A 19,006-nucleotide genomic window follows, 5' to 3' on the forward strand; every position below is an offset into this window, starting at 1 on the left:
GGATACGGGTGATTTCATTGTCCATCCTCTAAAGCTGGCCATTGACATTAGATCCACCAACTCTAGAGTCTGCGTGAGGTCTTAAACTGGTCGTCCAATCACAATGCAGCTCGTAGGGTGATCAGGTGATTGACTGGTACAGTTAGCGGCCACTGCAGGCGAATAGTAGTATTACAGCATGACCAGTCATACGCTCCCCCATGTACAGGGTCTGAAAGGCCACCCCATAATGTCAATATGCCATAATAGAACATATGGACCTATAGGGATAGATTGGATTGCATTAAACAATCATTTATCAGGTCTACCTAGCATTCAAACATTAAAGGGGTTTTATAGAATTAGGGGACATTTGGTTACTTTCTATAATAAACAGCGCCACATCTGTCCGTAGGTATGTCAGGTATTGCAGCTCAGCTACATGGAAGGGAATGCCGCCAAGCTGCAATACCGCACACAACCTATACACAGGTGTGGCGCTGTTCTTTTACAAGAAAGCAGCAAATCCCTTGAACTTCTAAACAGAGAGCAATATTCTGAATGGGACCCAATATTCAAATTAACCCTTTCCAGGCCACGAGACATTATACACCCCCTTCTATGCTTCCCTGATATCCGCTACTATGATAACTTACTTCGCTTTACGATCCCCGGCCCTGAATGCTCAGATTAACCCCTGATGCGCTGCACCCGGTCATACCACAGATTTCCCATGGGTCCCTCCTCTACCCAGCGGAGACAACAGCTGCCTCTAGAGGACAGGAAGGCAGATTAACCCCTCCCTGCTCCCAGTGCCAACACCTCGGAGGAAACCAAGAATCTCCTTATTACTTCTGTTGCCAAGGTTAAGTTGTTAGGCAGTTCCCGGGCAATACCGTTGAGCCGTGCCAAACTTTGCTTGGAGTCTGATCCCTATTGGCTTAACCCTTTCCTGACCACTTTTCCCATGCCAGTCAGTGGCGTGATGGGTTAACCCTTCAAATTAACCCCTTCCTGAAACGCTGGGAGGATTTGCAGCAACAGCTGGCAACGCCATTCATGTCCGTGCAGGGTTTAAGCAGCTAAATTGCTTAATACAACCGTAGCGAACTGCTATACAGCAACAGGGTAACCTAATCCCTCCGCCGCATCCCCGCACTGACAGGAAAATCAAGTTTTTCTCACAGTTTACAATACATGGGGTTTTGCAGGTTGAGGTGTCGACGGAGCCAAATAAAACAAGGATAATGTGCACTGAATAAAACAAAGGGCCAGGTCTAACCTGCCAGCCTGCTCACACCCTTTCACTGCTGCAATGCTCCAATAGACAAGGCAGCTGTCAAGTCTAACAAAGCTACTGCTAGAAAGTTGCCTGCGAGAGCTTCATTCATAGAAAAACCTTCCCCTTATCTGAATTCTTCCCCGACAAAAGTTTCTATTAAAACCTAAATGTACAATGAGGCAGAATTAGAGGACGGAGGACACTCACCATGCTGGTTGGATTCCGGCAACTCGGAGACTTTTCTCAATGGCATTACAGCTGCATCTCCTGGCACTCGCGGACTCTCAACATACTTGGGCTTCCTCATTGGCCCTGCAATGAATAAGGTTTGGGCATGTCTTATTCTTCCCAGATGGGATGTGTGAGAGCTTCATGACGCGTCGCCTCAGTTCTCACAGTCAGATTAAGCTCAGGAAAGAAGAGAAGAAAAAAAAATCTCTGCAAAGAAGGAAGCACCCTGACCGTCCGCTGACAGCTCAGAGCTGTCTACAGGCGGCATCCACCGTCATCCCTGGTATGTACAAGGACAAGGAGAGCCAGGACACATTCCACAAAAGGAAAGCAAATGTCTTAAAGGATCTTAACTTTTTATATCAGAGGGTGATGTGACACAAAAATCTGCAGCCTCTCGGGGGGTTGTTGTAAAGGGACAACTCCCACTAGGCTCATAACAGGAGTTGTAGTCTAACTCGCTGAGACACGGTACATTAAAAAGCATAGTAAAGTAACACACAGAGGCTTGTTCACTAACACCGCACAATAGTGTGAGCGTCCTGTAACCCAGCAACACATTATTAACCATCAAGACTAGGCAGAAGGGCTGGTAGGGATCTACAATGGTCATTAATCCTTCAGACAGTAAATCATCATCATTAAATAAATAGATAGATAGATAGATAGATAGATAGATAAATAAAGAGATGATAGATACATAGTGAGATAGATAGATAGATAGATAGATAGATAGATAGATAGATAGATAGATAGATAGATAGATAGGATATATTTTTATTATTTCTTCAATGAGATTTTCTTCAACTATATACACCATGAAAATACTATCCGATTTGCAGGCACAATGTTATAGAGCAGATGGATACAGAACCTACATAACCTGTAATTTTTGGATTAATAGTTGTAAATGTTTGATGTTTAGGAGTCCAGTGGGTGGTCCTATGCAATGATTGGCAGCTTACAAATTATAAACATGCATGCCGAAAACGGCTGCCAATCACTCACTAGACCTGTCCACTGTACATAAGACTAGAGAGGAGCTTTCTATTGAATATCCTAGTAATATTATAAACGTGAAAGTTTGGATGTTTGCGTGTTTGTTACTCGATCAGGCAAAAACGGCTGAATGGATTTGGATGACATTTGGCACATACCGTAGATAGATTGTATCCTCGATACATAGGCTACTTTTTATCCCAGGAAATGACATGGCTTCACGACTGTTATGAATTTATGTTCGTATACTATATTACATTGTTCTTGCAGCAGCTTATCTCAGCTAACTGCAGGTTGCTGATAAAGCCAGGTCTGTTATCTCTCTATGTAAGCACACAGATAACACTGGGCCCATTGTGTACAAGCATTTGCATTTTATCGGATCTGCTCCAGGCAGTGCTGACAAACATGATGGGAAAAAGAAAATCTAACTTGTCGCAAAATTCTAAAACAACGAGAGCTATGAAGGAAGCCAGAAGTCACAGAGTTCTCCTCAAACAGAGCTGAGGGGGATCATCGACACCAATAACACGCTCATTATATGGCTTTCCAGCGAGCTACTGAGATGCCGGAAAAATCACAGGCATGGTGTGAGGAACAAGTTCAGCAGCAGGCAAGCTTGAGAGCTGCCGAAACGCCGGAGCAGGCAAACCATAGACAGCAGAAATTTTCTGAATATAGGTGGATCATCTATGCCAATAACAAGCAGACGAAGTCATGGGCAGAGGCTAGTTTTTCCATAAAAATTATACATCAATCTGCTAACACACAATGTTATATACGCAATCTGGCCCGAGTACTATTATAGGAGATACAGTATAGCAGTACTATATACAGTATTCTTATTTGTGTATCTGTAAATATGATTCTCTCACTTTACAAAAAAAAATATAAAATTAGAATTTAATAAAAATAAATATACATCTAAAAATACTTTTCAATGATAAAAAAAAAAATGTTCATGACATAGCAAAAAAAGATATACCGTAATTGAAAAGAGAGAAAAGGCAGAGAGAGCTCCGGGTAATGAGATGGTTAATGGTTTACTATACAAGGCTTTATGTGGCGGTGTCGGAAGAACAGGAATGTGAAACAATAGATGGAAGCAATTATTACATACAACACAGAAGACTCCTACCGCATGTGTGGTAAAGCAAGTAATGCTGCCATCTACTGGGCCAGGGCACAACCTGACAGTGTTATATATACAGAGCACACTATACAGGCTATATACACCACATTGCTGTAACATACTATGGTATGATTGCTTCACATTAGAAATCTTCTGCTAACATGGAAGCTACAACAGGATCTGTATGGAATCCGCAGGCAAGAATTATTCAATGTAATGGAACCCCATTAACCCTTCCCATAGATCTCTACAGTGGAAACTGACACGTGACGACACAAGGTGCGCTGCCGTATATCAGATGTAACGCCATGTTCACACTTATACCTGTACAACCACAATGCACCATAGGAAAAAAATGCTAAAAATCTATTTTGACTGGGAACCTGCAATATCAATTCCCTTCCCTTATTGTCAAATCCGTCTTGAGGTAGACTGTTTGCTGGGGACTCTACCTGATAACTATAGACGGACTTGCAGGCCTGAATGAAACCTACCTGAGGTCTGCAGGACTGTCTATAGGTTGTTAGGTAGAAAGCCCCTAGCAAACAGCCTAACCACCTACAGTATAGGCTGAAGCTGTACCGACAAGCGTTTCGCCAAGCAACCAACCTGTATCACATGACTAATGTTCATGTCAAAACTGTATTTTTCACATAAAAAGTAAATTTAACCCCTTCGGAACTGCCCCACACCCCACGTAATCCTGCCCAGTCCATAAAGTACAATGACACTACTCTTACACCTCTACAAATGCCAACGTGGCAGCAGACTTGTGGATTCACTTCCCTGACTTGCCCGTGTGCTTCTCTTTGCTGAGGGTTTATGAGAACGATCGGCCATGTCATTGCCCCACTTGTTAATATTTGCAGTTGCTGAAGCTCGAGTATCCGACACCTGGCCCTGCCTGTAAAACACAGGAGAGGTGGCGGAGAGCCTCAAGATGGTGCTTTGTGTAACCTAAATAGATTACCCCTTTCATCCCATCAATCGCTAAGCCCTAGACGAGGAATTCACTTTACACACATTAGCGGCCATGTCAGCGGGATTAGGTCTTGTGATAACCAACACCATTTTATTGGACGAAATAAGAATATTTTTATCTATGGCCGTCTACGTGAATGTCAGACGTTTCCTCACTTGACTGTTTTTCTGAATAAAAGCGACCAGGTTTATTTTTTAGGTCTAAAAATCCCAGCATGGAGGTCAGGAGGGCTTCAACTTAGGCCATGGGTATACAACAGTAATATAAACCCTCTATATAGAGGCACAAACTGTACGTGCCTTATAGTTCTTGCATGCTCCATTACTGACCATATGTTTCCATATGGTGTCCTGTATAAATATTGTACGGGTGTGTTCACACATTGTGGATTTGTTCCGGATTAATAGTGCAGATTCAGCAGTGAAAATCTGCAACAACCAGCACAATAGCCCTCACAGTACAATACATGTGGCTAGGGTTTCAGGTAGTGGGGGGGGGGGGATCTGTGAAGAATTCAGGTCATGTCGGGAATGTGTGAAATCCACATGTAAGGTTACATTCACACATGGTAGACTCATGTCAGGTAGGGCAGGCTGCTACCCTAAGTCAGTGGAGTAACTAGGAATGGCGGGGCCCCCTACGCTGAAGACCTCGACCAACTGACCCCTAACGCCACCGGAAAGCAAGCTGACAGACACGGGAGCAGGTGTGAACACCCCCTTAGTGAAGTACGTAACAAGTAAATAGGTCACAAACTATACAGCAAATTAATAATTCTAAAGTATACTGGAATACTACTAGAGCTGCATGCCCAATGGAGATGTCTGGGTCTCAGTGGCTGTGTCAGACATCACCTGGCAGTAATTAAAAAATAATTATTAAAAACGAAAAAAAAAAAAAAGTGTTCATTCTTTATATTTTTTATGCTGCATATGAATGGGCTTTTGTACAGATCTCCTGGTGGCCAATTCCGTGTGCTTGGAGAAAGCACTAGTCAAAAATTGCATTGAAAGAAAATGGTTAATATATATATATATATATATATATATATATATATATATATATATATATATATATATATATATATATATATATATATATATATACACATATACACACACATACACACACTAAAGTTTTTGCATAACCACAATGTACATATTAATATGGCTGCCACAAGATGGCAGAGTTGCTGCCTCTTACAGAGCCCTATATAAAGCACATTCATTGGAAAGTTCTCCATAGATTTCAAGGTTTATAAAGCAAATTCCATATTTCGTACAATATAAAACACTAATGCATAAATCTCTCCTGGTAAAACACTTATTCTGTGTGAATAAGGCCTTATACGGACAGGTGCATTACTCTGGTATCTATCCCTATTCTGAGTGTGATCCTCAGACCCAGGGGTGTAGCGATATGGGGTGCAATCACTACTGGGCCCTGGAGCCTGAAGGGGCCCAAAAGGCTTTCCTACAATATGAGAGAACAACAGTATCATAGATAACATATGTTAAGTCATTTTGTACTGGGCCCCAGGAGCTCCAAGTTACGCCTCTGCCCCTCAAAGTTCTAAAAAGATCCCAACATAGAATTGTTTCCATCTTAATCCAGGCAGTGATAGATGGAGCCCGGGGCATTACACTAAATACAGGGGGTGTCGACAGCTGTACCCCAGCAGACAGCACCAGTCAATGCCCGGCCACTTAGAACGAAAATTCGATATGGCCTTTTATTAGACGGCTGTCCACTTCAAAGGACAAAGCGAGTGTATTCTTACCTCCGGTCAGTCACGGCCCAGGACAAGTACAGGACATTAGTACAGGGCGCTCTACCACAGATTGGGCAGGGGCTGCAGCTTGTTTGTGGCTGACACAACAGGACAAGTTATTCTCCAAGCCAGCTGACCCAACACATCGTGGGCCGAGCGGGGTAAACAATGCTGAGCGCAGCTCTCCTGGTACAAACATGTGCAGCAAACACACCGCGCTGTCACAGGGATCAGAGTCTGGAAGATTTGACCACAGAGGTGACAGGCATTGTCACTGACCTCGGCGTCATCTGAATGTGCAAAGAGTGTCGCTGTCTGATATGGAATAAAGAAGAGTTCAAAGATAATCAAAAATGTTGTAAATGCACCGACATGGGAAACTGAATGCACCGAGAGTCTTTGTAGGGGCGACTGGAGTCAGGGGAAGAATGGACACCCAGACAATACTATGTCATCTAAGTCTTCATTTTCCACAACCCAATGAATTATTGGTCACACCTATAACAATTAGTAGGCCGGGCACAAGGGCACGCCTCCACCTAAGAGCAACAGACTATAGGAAGAGGACTACAAGCTGCTGTGAGGACATAGTCGGGGTCAAGGAAGAACCAAAATACAAAGGGTCTGCAAAAAGTTTCTGCACTTTTATATTTTCATTGGAAACAGCGAGGGCCGGAGGAGGAGTAATTAGTTGTGTCTGAGTCTCATATGACTAGTCTGGCAAGCCGCCTGACCGTGCAAGAAAAGTAATGTAATTTATTTCTTAGCAAATGGAGATCAAAAAGTTTCCACATTTTTTTTTTTTTTTTTTTTTTTTTAAGAGCCCTTGGAGGTGTTTTTGCAGGACATTTTTGGCTCCATCCACGTTAGAGGTCCATCCTCTTTCAGACATACCTACCAGTGGTGCAAAAATCTGTACACGGTTTTGTGAAATTGCAGTTTCTCTGTTTACTCTTCTCATGTAAAAGGAGTTAAAAATAAATAAATAAAAAATTGTTTTCTACCTGTAAAATTCAAGCATTCAAAAACCGTAACAAAAACCTGCAGTTTACATCCCCACTATTAATCACCTATAGTTTAATTTGTGGCTATTTTTTTTTTTTTTTTTTTTTTTTTTTTTTTTTTTAATAAAAAGTTGAAAATGAACATGGTCAAATCCTTCTTTCTTTGCCATCATCTGTCAAGGAGCAATTGGGAGATTTCCACACACAGTGGAGACTCGAAGACAAAAGATAGGAACACCGAGCAAACCGGAGTGTAGTAACTTCAAGAAGATTGATTAGAAATAAAAGAATAATCGCTCACCTTGGAAAGTTGTGAACCTAAGTCACAACTCTGTAATCACATTAGGTAATAATCCGAAGCGAGCCTTCTTTTAGGGTATGGCTGCAGCATTCCTTACACCTCTCAGGTTTGTATAGGAGTGAAGTAAAGGACCAGCAACTCAGATTTGGTGAAAAACCTGGTAATTAAGGAACTGCGCTCCCCTTGTTGGATTGATAAATAACGGCTTTATTAATCACAAACACACAACGCGTTTTGGGCGTCAATCCAATGGATTGTTTTACTGTATTTGTAGAAACTACTGCACCTGAGGAAGGGCATAGTCTGACGCCCAAAACGCGTTGTGTGAGTTTGTGATTAATAAAGCTGTTATTTATCAAACAAGGGGAGCGCAGTTCCTTAATTACCAGGTTTTTCACCGAATCAGAGTTGTTGGTCCTTTACTGCTATACACAGTGAAGAGTCAGCCAAAATCAGCAGGGGGCGGTGTATGGAGGCCTTTACACATTAGGCCATTACCACTAAATGTGGAGGATTCCACAATCTTGTCTGTAATTTGCATAGGGGCCTTCCCATCTCTATATAGGAACGTGTTGTTTCATGTTTTTTGTATGTGTGTTGACATGTTTCTGTACACGTGTTTCTTTATACATGTGTGTCTGCCTGAGTGTATACAATTTCTTTCAGCCAGAACAGTAGACTCGCCCTACAGACCTCCATAACCAGAAATGTCCATTTTTACTGGAGCACATTTTGCAAATCCAGCCTGTCCTGCCAAGTGTGAGACACATGGAAACTATGCTGCGTCCATATAGATGGAAAGTATGTGTAAAGCATTCCCTCCAAAAATCTATTGGCAGGTAAATTCCTTTCCCATCAGACTGGCATGTGTCATGGGAGCGTGCGAGTGCACACGTGTGAAGAGGATACAGGGGTGACATATTCCACTGCACTGTCCAGGAAAGGGGTTTGGTGTATTCAGGTCAATCATCCAATCCTGTACACAACATATAACAGAGGCCATGAACAGGCAGAGGATGCTGGGAGATGGCCTCTCTGAAGCCTGAATATAAGGATAGGTTTACATGGTGAATTTGGCTGTGTCACACCATCACAAATCACACTGCAAAGGAAATTGCATTACAACCTAAAGTATGTTGTGACCACAATGTCTCATTGCAACAAGAAAAAAAAAATAACTATCTTAAAGGGGTTTTCTGGAAGAATAATATTCATGACCGATCCTTAGGTCACCAAGTGTAGACCTCTACACCTATTTGGAGGTCTCAATCAGAAAAAATAATAATAATAAATAATAATAATTAATAATAATAATAATAATAATAATAATAATAATAATTAATAATAATTAATAATAAATAATAATAAATAATAATTAATAATAATATATATATATATATATATATATATATATATATATATATATTCATTCAACACGGAATTTCATCAAAAAATGACAAGATTCCCTTTAGGCCTCGTGGCCTTGCTTCATAGGGTCACACTTTGCGAGCGATGAGAACTTTGCCATTTAGAGACATCAGTCCGCCATTTTGTTTTTCTTTTAGGTCAGGAGAATCATTAACTATGGCAGGGTCTCCATCCCGGGGGTCAGACCGAACCACCTCCAAATATTTCATACCAGTACAGTCCGGCAGCAGAGCAGTCAGATTCCTCCACAGATGAGAAACAGACAAGGAAATAAACACAAATAAAGATAATAAATCTATCCAGATTTATGAAGGGAAACAGCCGCAGGCCAAAACAAACAGGGTGACATCATGTTCTCCGTTCCCAGCCCTTCCTCCCATGTTATACAGGAGCCGATCAAAGTCCAAAGAGAAAAAAACTGAGATAGTGACCCGAGGGCCCGGCCCATCATCTCACAGCAGGATTCAGAAAGGTCTGATCAGGAAGTCATGAGGGGTAGTGACCAACCCATTAGCTGGGGCGTAGCATGACCCTGCTGAAAAATCTAAATTGGGTCCTCCAACTACTATACGTGATTTATCATACTGGGAAGAGACGCCCTAGAGCTCCTGGCTTGGGTGTAAGCTCGCCCTCTAGTTACGCCCCTGCCATCAGCAAATACATGTACGACCGCTCTGACCTGCAATGGAAACCTTCTTAGGCTGGGAATACTGTCAGTCTCTGCCTGAATGCAGCTCAGGACGTTAGTTTGGTTGAAACCAGTTCAGGCCATTAAATTCGGACAATACATGGACAGAGTTCCCCACTCCGAACTCAGCCTTAGATGAAAGCAAGATGAACCTGCCGATCTCATTGGGATTAGGGCACTGATGATGCAACAAGTGCCCCGACACCTGGCAAAACAAGGCTCAGGCATGTGGATTATTCTCTAGTGAAATAAGGCGCCATCAGAGATGTTCTGCAGCAGCTTTCTCTACTTACTTTTCAGATTATTTTCAGCTAGAAGGAAAAAAAAAAAAAAAAACACCACACAAGAAAATGACATCACCCATCTTCAGGCGGATCCCACCATGAAAAACTCATTGAAATCAACGGGAGATGGAAAAAACGAATTTTTTTTTAATGCTAGAAATCTGCAACCCCAATGTTTTAAATTTTTTTTTTTTTTTTTTTTTTTTAAAAAAGACATCAAAAACTTCTCCATGAAACCTTCAGTCTTCACCACAGTTGTTACTTCTGATCCCTGGAGACCTCCTGAATATACTAAGGCCCCCCCAATCCTTCTGTAGCCATAATAATACAGACACAGCGGAGGACCCCAATCCTCACAGGATAACTTACACATAATTTGAATGTAAAACAATCCCCCCCCCCCCCACTCCCCAATACCAGAGACCGCTAAGAACAAGCAATTCTCAAAGTAACACAAACCTCCAGCACTAAGAACTTCACACTGTTTTATGTGGACACATTTCTCATGTTTTCACTAAAAACAAACTGAAATGAGTTTTTACTTCTCTCCACAAGAAAAGCAGATTAGTCCGATAGGATCTCCTCTGTGCTATAAGTGATGTAATATTTTGGCTGAGCGATCAGAGAGATGTATAAAGGACATATAAAGACAAACTGCAGCTAATCCTCCCATCAGCAGAGATACAATTGTATCCAGTCTGTGAGCTAAACAGCATGGACTCCAGGCTGATACTTTGTAGCAAGTGAGGAGATTTATGTAGCAGAGGTATTTATCTCACAGAGCATTGTCAAGACTGGATACAACTGTATCCACTTCTCAATTAAGTGCAGTATTATGCAGATCTATGTTCTAAATGGCAAGCAGAGATCTGGGTCTGGTAACCTATCTATCCGCAGGGCTGGGGTGATATGCTGGTTCTGGTGACAGTAACCTATCTATCTGCAGGGCTGGGGTGATATGCTGGGTCTGGTGACACTAACCTATCTATCTGCAGGGCTGGGGTGATATGATGGTTCTGGTGACAGTAACCTATCTATCTGCAGGGCTGGGGTGATATGCTGGTACTGGTGACAGTAACCTATCTATCTGCAGGGCTGGGGTGATATGCTGGTTCTGGTGACACTAACCTATCTATCTGCAGGGCTGGGGTGATATGCTGGTACTGGTGACAGTAACCTATCTATCTGCAGGGCTGGGGTGATATGCTGGTACTGGTGACAGTAACCTATCTATCTGCAGGGCTGGGGTGATATGCTGGTACTGGTGACAGTAACCTATCTATCTGCAGGGCTGGGGTGATATGCTGGTTCTGGTGACAGTAACCTATCTATCTGCAGGGCTGGGGTGATATGATGGTTCTGGTGACAGTAACCTATCTATCTGCAGGGCTGGGGTGATATGCTGGATCTGGTGACACTAACCTATCTATCTGCAGGGCTGGGGTGATATGCTGGTTTCAGTGACTTCCTTCAAGCTAGTCAAAACTTTAAAAATATTGCATTCATTTGACAATTCCCAATAGAATCGGCCTAGCTTATAAATACAGGCCATTAAGAAAACCTGATCTGTCCATAAAAACCTCAGACTTTGTACAAGGAGCATGGTATGGTATACGGTTACCTTTCATCCATCATTTTAGCAACAAATATGACATTTAGACTGACTGGATCTCAGGATGCTTGACACAAGGAGACTTATGTGATGTCAAATCAACCTTGTACAATAACTGATAATGGACCAAGCCCACAACTTTCTCCTGTTCCACTAAGTCTAGGTTCACATCTGAATTAAAGGGGTATTCCCATAACTCTTGTTCTGCAGCGTGCAGGCTCTGTGCTCTCTTCACTTCCTGGATTTCTCGGCACATTGGTGGGCGGGGTTTCACTTGCTCTGCTATATGATATGTTTGCAGATTTGATAAAGCAGTTTTGATAAAGCAATGTATTTAGGAAAAGTCTTAAAGCCACATAAACTAGCAGTATAGATAGGATCCTTGTTATGGGACAACCCCTTTAAGTCTTTGTTCAGAATCTCCATTGAGGTGTCTGTAGGAAATTGCCAGACAAAAAAAAAAAAAAAAAATTCTACAAGCCCGACTATCATTTAAGGATTTCAATAAAAAAAAAACAAAAAAACAAAAAAAACACAAGGGAGATGTAACAGATCCCATACACTGTATTATGCATTACATTAGTGAATCCTTATATACGGTAAAGCTGAAGCTGCAGAACAAAATACCTGCACTGTGTGTATAGGAAACTGCCCGCCCATGAGGAGCTCTAGGCGAGCACCCGTCTTAAAGGCATCCAAAACACAAGTAGCAAAATATCTTTAATGACTATAAGTGACCAGTCACTTGGGCATACCTGGTGATTTTTTGGGTGCTCTTTGCTGCATGGAGTATGACTGGCGGGGCAGCAGAGGAGATGATGGTAAAGACACAGAGACTCCTTTGGTAAAGCCCATTTTGTAGAGGTCATCCTGGAGGCCCGGACTGACGAGCGGATAATCCACATTGTTACCAGTGAATAAAACATGTTGTGGATTCTCTTCAACTAGAGAAAAAAAATGCATAAAATTAAATTTTTAAATATTTCTACAAATTAGAATATTAAGATTAACCATTTCCTTGCCTCTTTATTAATTCTAGACATATACAGGATGGAAGGTGGTGACCACAGGACAACTTACCTGTAATGACAATACTAACAAACATTGCTTTGACCAGTAATATCTCTGTGTGTGTGTGTGTGTGTGTGTGTGTGTGTGTGTGTGTGTGTGTGTGTGTGTGTGTGTGTGTGTGTGTGTGTGTGTGTGTGTGTAATTTTTATTTAATTTATTTTTAATTGGCTGAATTTGCTTTACGAGATACAGACAAGATGCAAGTTGTATTTCTTGAACTGAACCCTAAGACTGGGTTTAAATCTGCGCCTAAGTTGTCTTTGCAGACGGTCACAAAACCACTGAAAATCACCGCAGAGAAAAGTCCTGCACAGAGGACTAAACTTGTGTCACTTTCAGAATACGGCAGACCACCGGTGGAAAGCCAGTGTGAGCGCGGACCCAAACAACGAGCACCAACAACAATGCTAGTGTGAACCTAGTTTAAGTCTCCCAGCATCATAGTCATCCATGATCATGTCTTCAGGGCAGTAAAGCTGCAGGAAAGCAGGCGCTCCTTACATCTCAGAGGACTATGATGCTGTGAGTCCAGACCGATATCTTGTCCAACACTGAGGCACCATGTTATGCCTCATGCAGGGACTGTAGGAGTGACACATGGCATCATAACCCATTCCTGTTTTCTTTGGATCCCTGCATGTGTCACACTGTCCTTCAGGCTTTGCACTAGGCATAATGCAGTATATCAGTATGGTCTGCAGATACAACGTCGTCCATCCGGATACCTGATCTGTGTCTATGCTCTCCTACTACGGGGTCACAGGTATTGTTGTATGACATCACTGCTGCCGAGTGGTTTGGCCTTGATGGATTAATCAATTGACCCATCTAATGAAACCAGAGAATTCACAGGACACCTACAGCCATTTTCCGTCCTATCTATAGCAGTTCTATCGATCAGCCGAGTGCATTACTTTACGGTTGACTCATAATACCCAGGTAACCCAGTGTGGCCATCCCTGTGGACTCTGTGCAAAACCTGACACCAGAACTTCAGAATCTGCATTTACAGGTTAGGTTGTAAAAAAGTCATCGTAGTAGAAAGATCTTCAATTTACACTTCAAGCCTAAAGCTGCATCGTATGTAAGTTTGTCATAGTGTTCAATAAGAAAATGGTTGTAATCTACTGTAAGTGTGAAGTCAGATCACATTTTGGACAACCCTTTGATGGTCACGGCTTCAATGGTTCTGACAGTGGATGACTAATTGGCATATTGGGTGTCGTCATAACTAAAGGCACTCAATGCTCAGATGGGGGCGAGAGGTAAAATTACAAGTGTGCTGGAATCAGCAGCGTGGCGACTATTAAACGGTGCAAAGAGTTGACGTTGTAGGTCTTTAAAGAGGTTGTATGAGATTAGAAAATTGGGTTAGTTTCATTTCCGGAAACAGCGCCACCACTGTGAAAAGGCCGTTCAGAGAAGTAAAAAACTAAATTGCAATACCGAAACATGGCCATTGCACGAAAGGTTTCTTGAAACCCAACTAAAATACACTAAGTGTCTACAGTCTAACAATAACCTACTTTATAAACCCATCGATAGAAAGTTAATGACCAATAAACATCTCAAAGGTTTTTCTTCCAAAAACCTCAGTATATCACTACGACAGGTTAAGGATCAGGCAGCTTTTGGCCCTGCTAAACTGTTCCTGAAAGAAATCTCATAAAATCATCCCAAAAGGACAGTAAAACAAGCAAGAATGGGAATATAAGAACTGCGACTAAGAGGAAGAAAATAGAGGTGGGGGGAGAGGAGGAAAGGGGAAATCGGAAATCCATTTGTATAGAAAAACCAATTCAGCCGCCCAGGATTCATGGGAATGCATTGAAAGAGAAGACTTCCCTCTGAACTTGGAAGAAGCGGTGAAAGATTTACGGGACGCTGGTAGAAAACGCGGAAATAAATAGCACTTAATGTAAAGACCTTCTCCACATTACACTTGTGTTTTATTTGGCTGCACAAAGACCTTCCTGCTACAATCCTTTGGCCTGTCTTCACTGGGGTAATATATGTACCAGCTTTGTGCCGCAGGGTCTAACGCATAGCGGAGGGCAATAAAACGAAAAATTCTATAGGGGGAAGACTGACATTTTATATAGTGGGCGGGCGGGCGGACTGTGTATAGTCGGCTTTGCATGATCTTGACCCTTAAAGACAGATCATCTTGGAACAGGTCGGGGATATCTACGACTCAGTCGACCCTTTCACCACGTGTGTATATAAAAAAAAAAAGTGGTGTACAAAGCATGAGAAAAACACCTTCACTCCACAACACTGAGCAATGACAAGGTTCCTGACTAATGCTACATATCACAAAGACTTTGCCACAGCTGTTGAATTGTAGGTGTAGTAGCGCTACGTGGCCGTTCACACAGGAATTTGCAGCTGATTTTGAAGCAAATTCCACATCCATATACCAAATAGTTTTCAATGGGAGGTCTGGACGCTGCTCTGTACAGGACGCTGCACCCTGCAGATTCAGACTACCGCGGCAGAAAGCTGAAGCTACTGCTGGGGTTTCCAAAAAGGGACAAAAAGAAGAATATTCCACAAAGTCAGTGGACAACAATGGACCTTGAGGGACCCCATTCTGGTCTTTATAACTGAAGTGGCTGGATGAAAGAGTCAGACTGGAAGGACTTTCTCATCTGGCCATTTTAAACGGACACCCAAAGGCCCCCCAAAAAAACGCAAGAATCTAAAAGTTTTAAAGAAAGCGGATCTCAATTGAAAGGTCTTCTATCATATAACTACTCGATCGAATACTACTCACTCATCTCTAGTCAGCACCAATGCTGTCCTGTCCATCTACACATGGCCACTAAAACTAGATGCACTCAAAATAATTATAAAATTGTAAATTCTGGGTGGTGTCCAGCTCTCGAAAAAAAAAAAAATGTTATACTAACCTTTTCAATCCTTTCCTAACCCAGCACACATGCTATGGTTGTCCCATAGACTATTTTTGTGCGTAAGGCTGGTCTTACACGCCCGTATTGAATGTACGGTCCACAAGTTTCTCATCAGCAACACGGCAACATAGACTCTGCAGACGTCCGTGTCCTGCCGTACTCTATGGGCGAGTCCCTGCAGTGCTGCATTACGGACATGTTCTATAAATTGTGGCCCACTGTTGCGGCCCGGCACACCACAGATAAAATATATATATTATTTAATTTATAATAATTTAATGGTGTCAGACACTGTCTAGGAGCTACTCAATACCAACCAGTGGTTTATTTCTCATTGTCGTGTAAGACTGTAAGGATCAACAAAATGTTCCAAGTGGATGTGTAAAAATTTGTGTATGCACTACTTTTTAATTTTTAAAAAAAAATTTTTTAAGTATATTTTTTATTTTCATAATCTGACAATATAGTTGGTCCATAAATTAAATCCATAGCCTTTTGACACCATGTTTGTCCCGTGCTCTTATGTTCTCACTTCAGAGCTGTTATCTCTTTTGTTCTGTCCCGTCTTGGCCCACAGCAAATGTTCCATTACATCTATGTCCACCCGCTAAAGAGTAGGGAACGGAAATGTATAAGCTACACAGTGTTTTTTGCCTTGTTGACGCTCTCCCCCTGACTTTTACTGTAGCATAATGATTCCATCTCGTGGGCGGCTGGGTCAATGGGCACATGTCCTGGTGACAAGATCTCAAAGCAGTCTGTTGATACCATTCAGAAGCTTTGGCTTTGCAACTTCACACAGAGGAAATGGTGATCCACGTCTAATAAATAAGTGTGTGCTTTTTATCTCTGGAAAGAGTCAGGGCCGTGGAGTTGGTAGGTCAAACCACCGACTCTGACACCTCCATCTACTCAGACTCCTTTTTAGCCTTCGTCAGACAGCCCGAAACAGATATGTAACCAGATTATCCTTCAGCTGGGGATATAATTCAGTCCAATGCCCTGTCTCTTACTTGCTAGGACCAAGGAGAAGTAAGACATTCACCCTGGAAGCAGGAATTAGAAACAGCTATGAACAAACAGGTTGCTAAAAATGCCTCCCAATGTTCGGTACATGCATGCCAGCTAATGTTGATATATCCTCGGCATGTCTACTGTCTCTGTTTGGCAGTTCACCATTAGTTTTCCACGTTGACAGACTGATTGGACTTCACGGCTACCTCACAAATTCCACTGGCGTTCCTCCAACCTCTGGGATGTTTCAGCTCTGGCTATTCATATCTGCTCCGTGCATTCGCTCGGATATCTCAGGGTACTTTATCTCTACCCAATTCCTCTGCTGCTACAGGAAAAGATCTCCTGAGCAACCCAACTCACAAACATCTCCACCGACAGAGTCAATATTTTCAGACCCCATGCAAGTACAATGGCAGCCGCATTCCACTTCTGTCCACTGAATGGAGGAATCTCCGGTGTGTGCTCAGGAAGACTGTGAACTTGTAGGGACACCCGGCTGTCAACTTCCCACTGAAAAGGAGGGCCACATTCTTCTTATACTTACTGACAAAGTTTTCTCTTGCAAACAAGAATGGGAGATATACGAGACAAAAACACACAAGGTGAATTTATATTTATTTGTCATCTTAGACAATAACCTGAAGGCATGAAGTCGACAACTCAATGGCAACCGTCTTCAGCTGGCATGTCATTGTCCTTTTCATTCCTCTAGTATGAGAACTCGACTCATGTAAGACATACATCACTGGCCAAAAGCTGTAGGCAGGGGGTGGAAAAAATGTTCCATATTAAGAATTGCTTTCAGAAATAGAAGGGTTCATCGTTTACTTTGGTCAATGAACAAAATGAAGTGAATGAAGAAATGAGAAAATAGGAAATCCCATTGATATTTGCTGTGACCTTTGCCTTCTTCTCAGTACAGTTTTTGGCAGAACTGGGTAAGGAGGTGGTTCCTGCCGCCATCTTGGAGAACTAAGCACAGATCTTCTGTGGATGTAGGTGTGCTCCAATCCGTCTGTCTCTTCCTGTCATCCCAGACAGACTGGATGATGTTGTGCTCCAATTTCCAACAATGTTACGACTGTAAGAATAAGCGTTTTCATACTGCAGTCACTGAAACTGTCTCAATGTAGTATTCTGATGAGTCCATCTATGTAATACACATATGCCGCCAGAACAGGCGCCACATACATCACGATAGAGAAGTACGCTCAGTGAATACACTGGGGACTTTTCCTCCAATACTCACGCTCTCAAGACTGAGCTTCCTTGAACCTACCAAAGTATCCCCTGGTAGGTCAGTCCAAACACTGCCTATATTCTTAGCACATACACAGCGCTCCACTGACCGGACTGAGGACAAACAAAGGTACATAGGGCTTCAATGAGGTGGTCATAGAAAAACTACGAGCTTCTTCTGTTTTATCATGGCTACACGGGTATGTCACCATATAGACGTTGCTCCTTATCGATTTGGCACAAACAGATAAACACGGACTGGTGAGGATCGGACTCCAAGATTTTACCAGCGGCTCATGGTAAATTTGTGTCATTTCAATTTCTCACGATATGAAGTAAAAACCTACACAAAAACATGCTGAATATTGGCACCACTTGTACAGCCCCTTGTAACATATGTAAGTGAAATTAACCGGGTTTGTAAGTAATTTCCATGACTAATTTATTCAACACTGATGACAACATGTATTAACTTTGCCAACACTTTGCTCAGATTTGCTTCTGAATTCATTGATGAATATGTGTAATAATAGAGACTCAAAAATTACCATATAACATGTATATTTGGAAGTAAAGCTTTAGGCTACGATGATCTACCAATAGATTGCTCATCTTAGGAGATCACTGGAATATTTGACAAGTGGGATATGATAAGAAGAAGACAAAGATAAAAACCTTAAATCACAAAAACTTTAAGCATTGATGGCCTATCCTTAGGGTGGGGTCAGACCTCCAGGACCTATAAAATGTTCCTTATCTTGACAAAGTTGTCCTATACTTTGGATCCATCATGTGAGAACAGGCTGATGATCGACAGAAAGAATCTACTGGAGTAAAAGCTCAGCGGGTCTCATAAATCCTACAGGAAATCTCCAGTAAGTGACCCATAGCCCTAGTGGTTATAGGAGGCCCGAACAAGCCTGAAGCCGCAGAGGGCTAACAATGCTGTAATGAACCATATGCCTCCCCCCTTGCCAGTCCCAATAAAAAAAAAGGGGACGTAAAAACAGGCAAGACGTGTAATTGAAGCCGGCTGCCAGAATGCCGAGGAGCTGGAATAGACTCTAAAAG

The 19,006-nt window shown here is 42.2% G+C and overlaps 1 protein-coding gene across 1 annotated transcript in view; it reads right to left on the minus strand.

The window, feature by feature from the left end:
• TANC1 (tetratricopeptide repeat, ankyrin repeat and coiled-coil containing 1) overlaps positions 1 to 19,006 on the minus strand; it is a 135,218-nt gene that overhangs the window by 60,463 nt on the left and 55,749 nt on the right. Inside the window, exons 4-5 of the mRNA XM_075284450.1 lie at positions 12,449 to 12,637; positions 1,469 to 1,573 (exon numbers count right to left, since the gene is read on the minus strand). Coding sequence (XP_075140551.1) covers positions 1,469 to 1,573; positions 12,449 to 12,637 — 294 coding nt within the window. The remainder of the gene's footprint in view (positions 1 to 1,468; positions 1,574 to 12,448; positions 12,638 to 19,006) is intronic.

Source organism: Leptodactylus fuscus, chromosome 8 (genome assembly GCF_031893055.1).
Source record: "Leptodactylus fuscus isolate aLepFus1 chromosome 8, aLepFus1.hap2, whole genome shotgun sequence".
Classification (NCBI taxonomy): Eukaryota; Metazoa; Chordata; class Amphibia; order Anura; family Leptodactylidae; genus Leptodactylus; species Leptodactylus fuscus.